Source organism: Cygnus atratus, chromosome 3, assembly GCF_013377495.2.
Source record: "Cygnus atratus isolate AKBS03 ecotype Queensland, Australia chromosome 3, CAtr_DNAZoo_HiC_assembly, whole genome shotgun sequence".
Lineage (NCBI taxonomy): Eukaryota > Metazoa > Chordata > Aves > Anseriformes > Anatidae > Cygnus > Cygnus atratus.
This window is the reverse complement of record NC_066364.1, coordinates 120,014,553-120,026,771: the sequence shown is the minus strand read 5'-3', so window position 1 is coordinate 120,026,771 and position 12,219 is coordinate 120,014,553. Positions and strand designations below refer to the sequence as shown.

Sequence of the window (12,219 nt, the reverse complement as noted above, 5' to 3'; positions counted from 1 at the left end):
ATAACCTGCATTTGCTTACATTTCTTCTTAGGCATTTTTCAGCTTTGCCTACAGGACTGTGGATTATGAAACCTTTAAGGCAATTAATGATGCTTGCCTTGTTTTTGATGGAAGACTTGTGATTGATACTGAATTCCATACTAATGATGTCAGTATCAGGGCTGCAGGTTCTTTAACAAAGTACTCCAGGAAATATTATGCAGATGAATGGACACACAGCAACTTCAATTCAAAAGAGATTGGCTTTGAACTTGCTACATCTATGCTGAATCTCTTTGATCCAACCCTTAAGCCCTTTTCTAAGCCACCAGAAGGCATGGATAGCCTCATCCCCATGTACAAGGGGTGTAAAATTAAAGGTATGTGAAAATGGAGTTCTGCCATCCTTTCATACCCTCTTTGGTATTTTTGCTGCTATATAGTCAGTGTAGGTCCATTTCACTTCAGTAGCCATGAGTAAAGTCATCAAAGCTCCCTGTACAGTCAGTGGAGAGAGGTGAGGGCCTCCAGTTGATACCAGGGAGTGATTCTGCTTGCATTCATGCAAGGATTCATTTCTTCTTGTCACCACCTAGCTCAAGATATTTAAAAGCTTTGTCTAACCTATGCTAGATTCCCTCTATTTTCAAGTGAGAGAAACAGGAGCATCTAGAACATGACTGATGCTGTCTACTGAGAGGTATCTCAGATGGGATGCATTATTTACAAGAATTACATGTGAAATGTACCATGTACCCTAATATTTGCCATTCCTCATTTGTCTTTAGCTCTGTAGACTTGTCTAGGAGTTGGGAGGAAGGGGAAAAAGAAAAAAAAAAGAAAAAGCTTACACTGAAGATTTTTGCTGGTAATGGACCAAGTTGTGCTTTTATTTCTATTGCAGTCATGATCAGAACTTTTCAAGATGTGGCTGCTGCACCAATATGTATAACAGTACCAAAGAACATGAAGCCACAACAACAATATAAATTTTCCTCTTTAGACACTTAGTTAAAAAAATAATAATCATTCTGGGAAAAGGAGAGTAAACAGACACTTTATTTTCTTTTCTGTGTATGAGTGAATAAATCTCATCTTTTCATTTATGGCAGGAGGTGTTCTTCCCAGAGGTTGTAATTACTTGCATATTTCCAAACCAGAAATCCCCATCCACTTGGACGTAGAGCTTGCACTGTCTGACCATGTAAGTTATGTTATTTAACTTTTCCTTGTTTTTTTCCTCTGTTGGGAAGATATCATGTTTGCTTTTCCTCAGTGCTCTCTTTTTCAGGATGGCCTTCTTTTTGCTTGATTCTCTAGAGAGGTACAAGTCATTTTCTCAGTCACATGGAATATATTGCTTTTGAAGTTCCTACCACATAGGTAATACACAGAACTTCAAGGTAGTGGTGGTATTTGCCATCAGATTCGTGTAGTAAATCCAGAGTCTGATAAGCCTGCGTGCATCATATAAATCAGGTGCAGCTGGTGAATTATAACAGTATGAATTAGAACGAACTGAACCTCTTAGATGTTCGTTACCATACTTTCTGACATTTGGCTTTCTCCAAAAATGTACTTTTGTTATAAAGAAGAGATAGGATAGCATTAGCTAGATTTCACTGAAATATGCTTTCAGCCTTAGCTCTTACCCTCTTCCCTCTGTAATAAGGTGCCATAAATGCATACAGATGATAAAATGTCACAGTCTTATCAGTGAAATTCAGTTGATTTCTAGACTAGAAGGAAAAGAATGTATCCTGGAAGGGATGGTGTGTACTTTGCTGCTAGAAAACAGCCAGTCCTACAACCATGAGAGTCTTCTTTCTCTGAATGCGAAAGAGGGAAGCACTTTGTGCAGTTAGGCTATGTGGAAGATTCTCCCATGACACTAACGTGGAGCCACGTCTCTTACTGCAGAACCTCACTTGTGAAACATGAAGACTAGATTCATGTATTTTAAAGCCAAAAAGGACCGTGCACCTATTCAAGCTTCTATTTCATATACATTGTACCTTTTTCCTCAGGGATTTCTACATCAAGCCCATTCTTGTAGATGAGGTAGAGTGTTTTCTCAAAGACTACTTCAGTGTTCATTTTAAAACTCAGGTGGCAATGGTCCATAGAAAGAAATGATGTTTTAAAAAGGGAATCCATGCTTTAGAGGGGGAAGGAAATCAAAGCATGGCTCACCTTGTTTTCCAGCTTTTCAGATCCAGGTTGAGCTGTCCAAAGCAGCACGTACTGGGAGGCAAAAAGGACTATCAGAGAGAGAAAAATTGATTTTGTCACTCCGAATTGATAGAACATGATAAGAATTCTTTTGCTGCAACTTTGACTCCCCATTGTCTGAAAAGATAACATCTTTAAAGCCACTCCACAAACTTCATGTAAATCCTAAAAGAATTTCCTAGGAAAGTAGTAAGAGAAGCTAGTGAAATGTATTAACTGAGAGATGTGGAAGTTACAAAGGTGACTGTAGCCTAGCAACAGGTTTTAAAGATATATAAAATTGGAACATGAATACAGCTTTAAAAAATAGCTTCAAGCTATTTGATCATTCCACTGTGAGATCTGAAACACATTTTTACATTTTTGTCTTGTATTAAGTAATTGATTTAACTAGCTGAAACTAAATGCTACAGTTTGAACATCAACATCTAACACTATTATTTTGTTATTGATAGTGATAAGGTAAGCAATAGTCGACAGCCCTGTTTCTATTAGCAAGAGGGTGTCACTGAGAACAATTCTAAGTCATATGTATATATTTGCACGTGTGTGCATGTATATATATGCATATATATATGTCATATATGTATATGCATATATTTTAAAGTAATTGTAATTCAAGGTAACATCCAAAGAGATCAAGCCCAGCCTCCTGCAATTGCAGACAACCATCTAGTGCATAGCCATTTATAAAATTTAAAGACAGTGTCCTTCTTGGTGGTAATTTTATTGTTGGAAGGCTGTTCCTGCACATCATACCTCGGACTACTACAGAATGATTGACATATGATAAATTTGTGGGTTGTAACATTGAAGCCTGCTTGTAACTGATTAATGTGGTAATATCAACTCTCTGCCTATTGTCATATAGCTTCTACAGTGCGCCATAAATTTGGACTCTGCGCATATACTGCCTGTATATCCATATAAATATATATGTATGTATATATACTTATAAATCTGGAGAGAGAGTGTAGGTATACTAGTGTGTTCTTTGTTCATCAAGACGCTATCTTATAGTAAGTTATGATATGCCATGTGTATGCAATAGTATGGACACTATATAGAATACAAGGACAAACAGGGTTCGATTTTGCCTAAACAGAGCGATCTTGTGTTTGAGATGCCCCAGGTCATCCCTTCCGACCTCCAGGTGCTGCTCCATAAGGTCACAGGTCACCCATGGTTCCTTTGTCATAACTGCCAGCCCAGTTCGGATGTCCCAGATACCCTTAGGTGTCTCACGTGGCACTCGGGCTTGGGCAACCAAAGCCTATGCCGTGCTCACAGTCATATGCTTCACAGTTTCTGTGCAGTTAACCAAGGTCTAAATCACAGAGCAAATCTTTGTACCCAAATGATGGCATCTTGTTGTATAAACTGTGGTACCAGGAATGGATATTCTTGGTTAAAAATGTTTGTGGATTTTAAGAAATGGTAAATATCAAATAGGAAACCCTAGCAGATCCTGTATGTATGCCAGGTCAGGTGTTCTCTCCATCTGCATAGTTTGCCTTTTATTTTGTGTTCCAGGGTATGGAAATGATAACTGGAAAGGCAGGACATGGGAATTATTTTAGAATGCATATCAACAAATACAGCATGGTAGATAGCATCACGTGCTTTTCAAAGACACCCTTTCCTGTGTCCAACTATATTTGCTTGTATGGACAGCATGAACATCTTCTTAATGATCTTCATTATCGCTGGAATGAAGGGCAGATTACAGACCTTTACAGGTAAGATGAATTCAACGTTGTGCATAAAATTTATGTTCTGAATGAGTTATAGTTTTCTTTTCTTATGGTTTATCTTCTAGCTGTTTTCCCTTAGAGCTCAAGATAGATTAAAAAAAATATTTTCAACTACTTGGCAAAATTATCAGTGGCAATGCAAGCTCTGAAGAGATTCCTGGAAAGAACTGTCTCTCTCAGATTTATTTAGAGAAGGAGCAGTGGTTTACTTGAACAGCTTTCATCTGAAAGAGCATTTCAGAATCATTATAACATTTGCTTAGAACAGTCAGTAGGCTTAACTCATTAAGCTGAGTCTGAAGAATCCTTTTTTATTTTTTAACTCAAGATTCATATTCAGAAGTCAAAATTAAAAGTCAGTGTTTTAAGCACTTCAAATCAAACTTTTATCCAAAGTTTTCTCGGGAGGTTTTAAATCACACATAATGTTAGTCACACTGCTTAGCTTGTCTGTCAGCTGATGATAAAACAAATCCTAGAATTTATCCTGTAGACTGTTGTCTGTCTAAATGAACATAGGGAGTTACTTAATTTTATAGCCGAAAGCTGTGTCAGGAGTCTGCATGCTTAGTGGATGTTCCCCATACAGCTTGCAGGCCTCCAAAGCAGTTTGCAGCAGTGAAACAGGTCTTGCAGATTTTCTGAGGTGCTCCCCTCCACCAGCTGTGCCTGAGCAAGTGCAGGGCAGTCTTGGGGACTAGGCGTTTTGGGGCAAGGACTGAGACTCAACAGGAGAGTCTGGAGAGCCTGGCTATTTCTAGCTAAGATCTATGTCCTGTCTCCTCTGAAAGACATTCTCATTGCTTTTGAAAATGCAAACTTTAATTAAAGAAGTTGTTTTGGAAAAAGGGGGGTGTTTGAAAAATGAGATCTACCATATCTTTAATCTTCTGCTACTACTGCAGAACTTTATATCTTAACAAGTTACATGGACTGAAAACTCAGACTTGGTTTATTCCTTATGCCTCAGCTAAAATAAGTGCTTTTGAGTTCAGGCGTGGCAAAAAAATTTCCTGAGTTTCATTCATGTGATAGAATTCTTTGAGCATGTAATTAAAACTTGCTGATACATCTTTGATTTTTTTTTTAAATCCCTCGCAAGTGATGACTTGGGACCAAGAATTGTCACAGGTACAGGGTAAGTGAAGTACTGCCTTACATAAACTGGTTTGGAGACAGACAGCTAAGCACAGGAACAAATGGTAAAATTTCATCATGATACAAAGCTGATAGTGGTGCCTTAAAAGTCTTAAGGCATGATTTGGTTATATTTGTAACTGATTTGAAAAAAGGCATAAATGACAGTAAAGCTTTCAGATTAAACAATATTATTTAGATAATATTTAGTAAAAGTTTGATGTAAAGGATGCGCTGTGGTCCAAGAGAAGTTTTGTGTGATGACAGGAGTCTGCTAGTCCAAAACAAACTAGAAATATGTAGTTTTAATGGCACAGTCCTCTGTGTCTAAATTGCATTGACTGTGCTGATAGTTGCACTTCTCTGTAGGAATGAAGCACCTGGTATCTTGAGACAGGGACTTACGAGTCTCTGAATTCCTGTACCTCTTACTCTAGCTTTTGCACTTCTGTTGGTTCAGTGTCAAAAAGCTTCAGTGGAATATGGATAAGGCATTGTACATGGCTGAGGACAGAGAAATGAGCATGTCTGCTGAAATGGGAGAGGGAGGGAATCCAATCAAGCCTTTCACTTAATGACAAAAGATTGGTTTGTATGCCATGTCTTGAGAATAGTGGTATCAGCTGTCGTCTCAAAGGGTGAGCTCCCCTGAAAAGGACTTGGTGCGTCACCGCAGCTGGATGTGCGTCTCTCTTATTTCTTCGGATGCTTTGCACTTCTCTTTCTGCAGTCTCTCCTCATTCTAAATATGTCAGAGTCTGACTCCTCATTCTTTGTTATTCCCCATCTTTTACAGGAAGATGGGATGAACTTAAACTTTAACTGTGGGTTTTAAAAGTTTCTTGGACAAAAATGCTTCTTTACAGATTTCAGTTCAGGAGATCCAATATGCCTCTGCTGGGAGGCATATTGATTTATAGAAAAGGTTGGGTTTGTTTTCCAAGAGAACAATAGCACCCAGCAAATGTAAAGTTCACATAAACAGTATACTGTCAGCAGGTGTTAAGTAGAAACTGAAGGTGGATGACACAATTGTATGAGATAAAGGCTAAGACTGCAGAAAATTTTCTTCTCACAGCTGATCAGCTAATACATTTTGAGCACTGGAAGAAACTCAGTATTCAGGTTGTGGCAAGGTATCATCAGCCTTGTTCATGGTGCTACAATATGCAAACACAGCTGTGAACTAATCTTTTCTGTGAACCACAAACATTGTCGGACACGCCTGTGCTGTTTGCCCAGATGTGGTTAGTGTCAGTAGTTACATGCACTAGCAAGTTTCACACCAGCATCAACATCTGGAAGAATACGTCATTTTGCTTTGGGATTTCTGTCTGCGACACAGGTAGTGGTATTTTCCTGACCTTGACAAAACCAGCATTTGTTCCCTTTCACTATGTTACTGTGCATTGGACGTGTAGCCCAGCCCAGGGACCTCAGTGCAGCTGCACCTGTCCGCACTCCTGATAGCCACACACACAGATTTTAAAGAGATGAGACATTATCTTTCCAAATGGACAGCTTATTTCTTCATGAAAGCAATTAAGTGTGTATTAGCCTCCCTTGCCGTCATGATGGTGACAGGATCCCTACACACTGTGCAAGCTCATCAGGGATTACAAGCAAGATCAAGTTCTAAACATCCACAGAGATTTAAAAAAATCTCAAGAGAGATGAAGATCCCAGTGATGATCTGTTAATAGGATGAGGTAGGCCAGTCAACATAAGAAGAATAAGAAGGGCAGCTTTATCTGATGCCAGCACAGACACTCAATGGAGGAGTCATCAGCTCTTGCAGAAGACTGGTTGCATCTTAGCTGGTCTTTCTCAGGGCTATTTATTGGCCGAAACTGCTGGGAGCCTAGCAGGTTCTGAAGCCGTGCAAGGTCAAGGTCCTCTCGCACCCACATACTCACAGGCACCACCACAGCCTGCGTGTCCAGGTGGTCTGGCCAGGATCACAGGTGTGCCACAGGGGAACACTGCTCATCAGTCCTCATCGCATCTCTTCAGCTCTTCTTAAGTAGTGATGCTGAACAAAGGTTGCCAAGGCAGAGTGAAAGGGCTAGTAAGAAAAGGAAGAGGCAGTGAGAAGAGGAAGCAAACTGCCTGTAAGCTCCATGTAGCAGTCCTAGTGCAAAGCACACCAGCACAGGAAATTGCTTCCTTCAGGAGGAGGTACAGCAATGGAAAAAGGCTGGGAATACAATGTAGTCTTAGAGTGTACATGTATGTGTACAATGTGCAACAATGTACAATGTTAAACCTAGCCATTAGAAGACTATCTGTTAGAAAACCATGAAATTGAAAAATGTTTTGGCATCTCTTGTGGGATGAAGATTGTCTTGAGGCTTATATGCAGGTGAAAAGTGGCATCTGATCTTCCTTTGGCAAGGAATATGAAAATGTGATCAGTGATTTCTCTGTGTGGGATAGAAAGAAGAACTGGTTTGGGTGATGTTCACATGGTCTGTAATGATCTCACAGCACTGGGTGAGCGCAAACCTGATGTTAAGGCTGAATTTCTCTTGTTGGAAAAAAAATCATTTTAAACTGCTACACATTACACCTATACCCACTTGCAGCATTTTCTAGCAAGTTGTGAAGCGCAAACTTTTTTTAGTGAAAAAAAAAAAAAGTAGACTGAAAATGTTGCAGTTTGTTAGTTAAGCTTATAAACTTGCTGGTTTGAAACATTCGTTCCCTTCCTCCTTTCTTTATGCCTGTATTTTGGGAAAGGCCTTCTTATAAGGCAAGAAAGTACATCGCTTTAATCTTTTGCTCTGCATTTAGATTTCACGGCATGGCATCTAGTTCCAGGAATGGACACAGTAGAACAGCTGTCACCTGGGAGCCAATTTATTTCTGTGTAGCATGCAAATTGTCTTTTAAATAATTAGAGACTGCACCTAGCAATGAATTTCCTTGATGATTTGCATTTGGTATAAAGGCTGAAGGTTAACCCCATGATACCGGATTTCCTGGCCGTAATGGGCCAGTGCCATTTTCAAATTAGCATTAGCAACAGGCCCTCAAGATTCAGCTAACTTGAAGAAGTAACCCCTTCCAGTTGCACGCATGAAACTGCCACCAAAGGTAATAATGAGATAAATAACGTTTCCTTGTGTGGAGGGAAAAGTTCCATTGACTTCAGTATGAGTTCAGCATGATTAAAAGCTGCCTCTAAAAGAAGCCTCTAAGACTTCAAGTTGGCAGATTTACAAACCTGGTGAGCAATAACTGAAAAACAAAACAAACAAACAAAAACAGCATAAAATTGTGTAACTATATTTCCTTGGTCCCATGGCTAAGAAATGCGCTAGGGCACTTGAGAGTCTGTTATCTTTTAGTGAGCTGAATACTCCTCCTCTGTATGACAGTACTTTGACAGCTCACTGAAAGTCTCAAATGCTTTTGAATTATTACTATTTTTAAGGGAAACAATGCTTTTATGCATTTAAGGGAAACAATGCTTTTTTTTTTTTAGCTTTGTGTTGGCTGGTCTAACTGAATCTGATGGAACTAATGATTTTTCAAGTTTCCTTTCTCCTGTCTCCTTCTTTGGCAGACAGGTACTGTGGACATCCTTAAAGGAGGACCTTAAATGGACATCCTTAAAGGAGGTCTCAGTACAACTCTACAACTGCAGAGTTAAACTGAATGCTCCTCAGAATGCCCAGCTGCCTTAGCTGTGATCCCAGTGACATAGACATTAATGTGATAACAAAAGATACCAGGTTTTTCAAAAATAATTGCCTATAGTTAAGCTCCTGCAGCCTGATCCTACCATGTGTTAGGTACTCCATCTTAATTTAGAGTAGCATCTGAGTGGCCCAGTCCGTTACTTAGCTAAACATGAAATTAAGAGCCAATGTTTTTGTTTCTACCTATGCAAACAACAGCTGACGAAATAGGCTGTTAAGCCAAAAGATGGTCACAACCAGTCAGACAGCTGTCTCTTCTGCCTGCACCATGGGGGGATGCGCTTCATCCCTCTGGCTGTTTTACAGGGTGCCAAGGTCTGCCGGGCAAGTTGTCAGGGACTTAGACAGGCAACAGTCCCTGACTGAGCAAAGTCTCATTGTCACTTGTCATTGTGCTCCAAGAAGCCAGCATCGCATCAGCAATGGTCACTCTTCCATCTGCCTGGTGCCGCCACAGCCGTCGCACTCACTCCATCTGGGCCTTTGGCCACCGCGTTCCTGAGCAGAAAATGAGCAGCGACATCCTTCAGATGTCACTGTCAGACGTCAGGCAGACACAACCTTAGGAACCACAGACAGTATCCTGAAGCTGAGGATTTTGTGTACATTCTTTTCATGTCACTTGGATGTTTCACAGCGTTACTACCTAGATTTAGAATCCACTTCAGGAAGGAATTTCTGCAGTTTTTATTGATTTCCTGTAAGGCTGCATCTTGAAAAGGCTCTGATGGAATTTAAGCACCTAAGAGTAAGGCTCCTCCCAACAGGGAAGATTTTTCTTGAAGGGAAAAGAAAGCAAATCCCAGCAGGTGTAACACAAAGCACTCACTGCACCACACTCCTTCCCTTCCCTCAGAGGTCTCTGGCACTTGCTGAAAGCCTTCAAATCCTTCCCATTCCCATAGCATAAGATAAAAGAGGCAGGTGCGGGGAGAGGCCTGAAATACTTTTTCTTTTAAGCTTGTGCATTTGGTTTTGGTCATCAGTGCTCCACACTGCTTCACAAAGGAGGAATGTAACTGGCCAGTTGCACCCTTTTGTATGCTCCTGAGCTGAAGGCAACTGTAAGGCAGTTGCCAAGTTATGGAACGTGTCTACAGAGCGGTGGAATCTCCCTCTGCTGCATCTTGAGTACAGAACAGATAATTACCGGGGTCTCCTGATACTTGGCAACCAAATGGATGCTCACTGGCATCATGCCTTTAATATGAGAGAGAAGTGCTTCATATAGGCTTCATTTGGCATTAATGAAAACCAAATTTACTAACACAATGCATAAAAATCTGGCCCACTAACTTCTAAAATACTTAACTAGCTTATTTATCAAATTAGGTGTGAGTGCTTTTCCTCCTTGGGATGTTGTAATACTGCATTAATGAACTTGTTTTCAGACATGACCTGCAGAAGATGCCGGTCACATCCCGTTAATGAGGCAGTAATGCTGATGACAAGACAAAGGAGCACCACTATCTCATGACAGCGAGAGCAGCAAAGGCAGCAGTGCTGGGACAAACAGCGCAGATTTGGGCTGACAGTGATGAGGAATCCTGTCAGAGGCACACCATTATGCTGACCAGTTTCTAAAAGGCACCCTCTGAAATGTTGTGTTGATCAGCCATCCCCTTCTAAAGTTTCTTCTTGGGCATATTCAGAGTTTACTCTCGGTGTAACGCTGAAGTTAGGAAGATGCTGTGTGAGAAGCGCTTCTGGTACTTTACAGTTTGTAAAGCATGGTGATAGACTAATGCATGATGTGGCAAAGTGCTTGAATCACACATAACACAGAGTACTAAGTGCTCTATTTATACTGCATTTATATTTAGCTCTTACCAGAAACGTGTTTTAGCCATCTGTACTCACTAGGCTTCGGTTTGCATCCTGGAGCCATCTCAGTGCACACAGGCTGCGTGCCTTGTGGAAGAAACGAACTAGCACAATGCACTGCATGCTGGTGTCCTGCCCATGGGACCACACAGCAGTCGGCCCAAGAGAGAGCAATCAGAATAAAACCCTGAAACACGTCTAGCAGGGGTGTCACGTCCACTCCACCTGTCTGAACTGTTTGCTGACAAAGACAAAGCCATTGAGATTCAAACAGTAAAAACAATTCTAGGTAAGTGCTGAAATTTTGCATTAGTTGATTTAAAATAAGGACTGCCCTTCTTCAAAAAATGAGAAGAAAACAGGAAGGATTCTCAGAAGTATTTTTTTCTTCTTGTTTTGATTAGGGGAGGAACAAAAAGGCACCAAGTAATTTCTGAGTGTGTATTGAGAAGTAGTAAGTCTATTCCTGCTTCCTATTTTGAGGGGAACACCTGGAGATTCGGATGTTGCTCTATTATATATGTCAACTTTCCAGCTATAACTGAGAAGTGCATATGTAAGATAAGACTCTGCTGCTCATTCATGGTTAGACAGATATACTTCTGGGCATCTCCACAACCAGATGTTTAGGAGAAAAGCCTTGCAAGGTTACCCAGTAACCATGTAGAAGTTTTTGAGGTACCCCCATTGGCATAAGTGCCTAAATCTTGTGTAACGCCCTGTGCCTATTAAAGTCTAATTTTTTTTTTTTACCAAAAAAATCCCTGATGCAGGAACCTAAGCCTTACTGATACGCAATAGGACAGAAGGCTCCCAAACACACAACAGCAAGGAGTGAAGGGGGTCAAGTTGCCATTCACTAAGGAGCTTTGGAAAATTCCGCGCACAAACAATAAAAGCAGATAATACCACTGGATGTTTCCATAGCTGTTCTCTTCAAACACGCTCATTTATGCTCACATTAATTTTTTGTACTAGCTGTTCAGGCTAAATGCTTAAATATTTTGAGCAGTATGAACAACATTTGCTTCTTTCAAAGTAACCGTTTGGCCTTTTCTGCTTAAATTCAATTCACACATCATAACACTCTGTACTTTAGGCTAAAAGTAATGTATTAATCAGTGTCATTTAATGAGAGTTTAAGCAGAAATACCACACTGGATTGTTTAATGACACAGCTCTAATAAATCTCACAGCATAATAGAAAAATTAGGAAAAAGAACATTTGATGTTTTCAGTATTATTTTTTAAAGGACTAGTTACTGATATACATTTATTACAAATAGCCTGTATAATAAGTGATTAAACAAGAAATACATTCTACATACAAAAGCTGGTTTTAAAACAGACTTTCAAAAATGGAGCATGATTGTTCATTAAGAGAAAAACTAGACTGCAGTGCTGTCCGGGATGTGCTGGGTCCCATACATTAGCACACTGCAGTTACATTTAAGGGATTCCACCTTAGGCTTTTGTTCATCATGCAGACAGTGAGATTTATTTTCTGCAGGCATGAAAAAAAAAACAGAAAGGAAATGTGGCAGGTAGTGAGCATGGCTGAGAGGGACTAATGCTACTCAGTACACTTT

General features: G+C 40.1%; 1 protein-coding gene across 1 annotated transcript in view; it reads left to right on the top strand.

Annotated features, from left to right (window-relative positions):
• CFAP61 (cilia and flagella associated protein 61) overlaps positions 1-12,219 on the top strand; it is a 106,952-nt gene that overhangs the window by 81,916 nt on the left and 12,817 nt on the right. Inside the window, exons 22-24 of the mRNA XM_050709837.1 lie at positions 32-359; positions 1,092-1,183; positions 3,745-3,950. Of these exons, the coding sequence (XP_050565794.1) occupies positions 32-359; positions 1,092-1,183; positions 3,745-3,950 (626 nt within the window). The remainder of the gene's footprint in view (positions 1-31; positions 360-1,091; positions 1,184-3,744; positions 3,951-12,219) is intronic.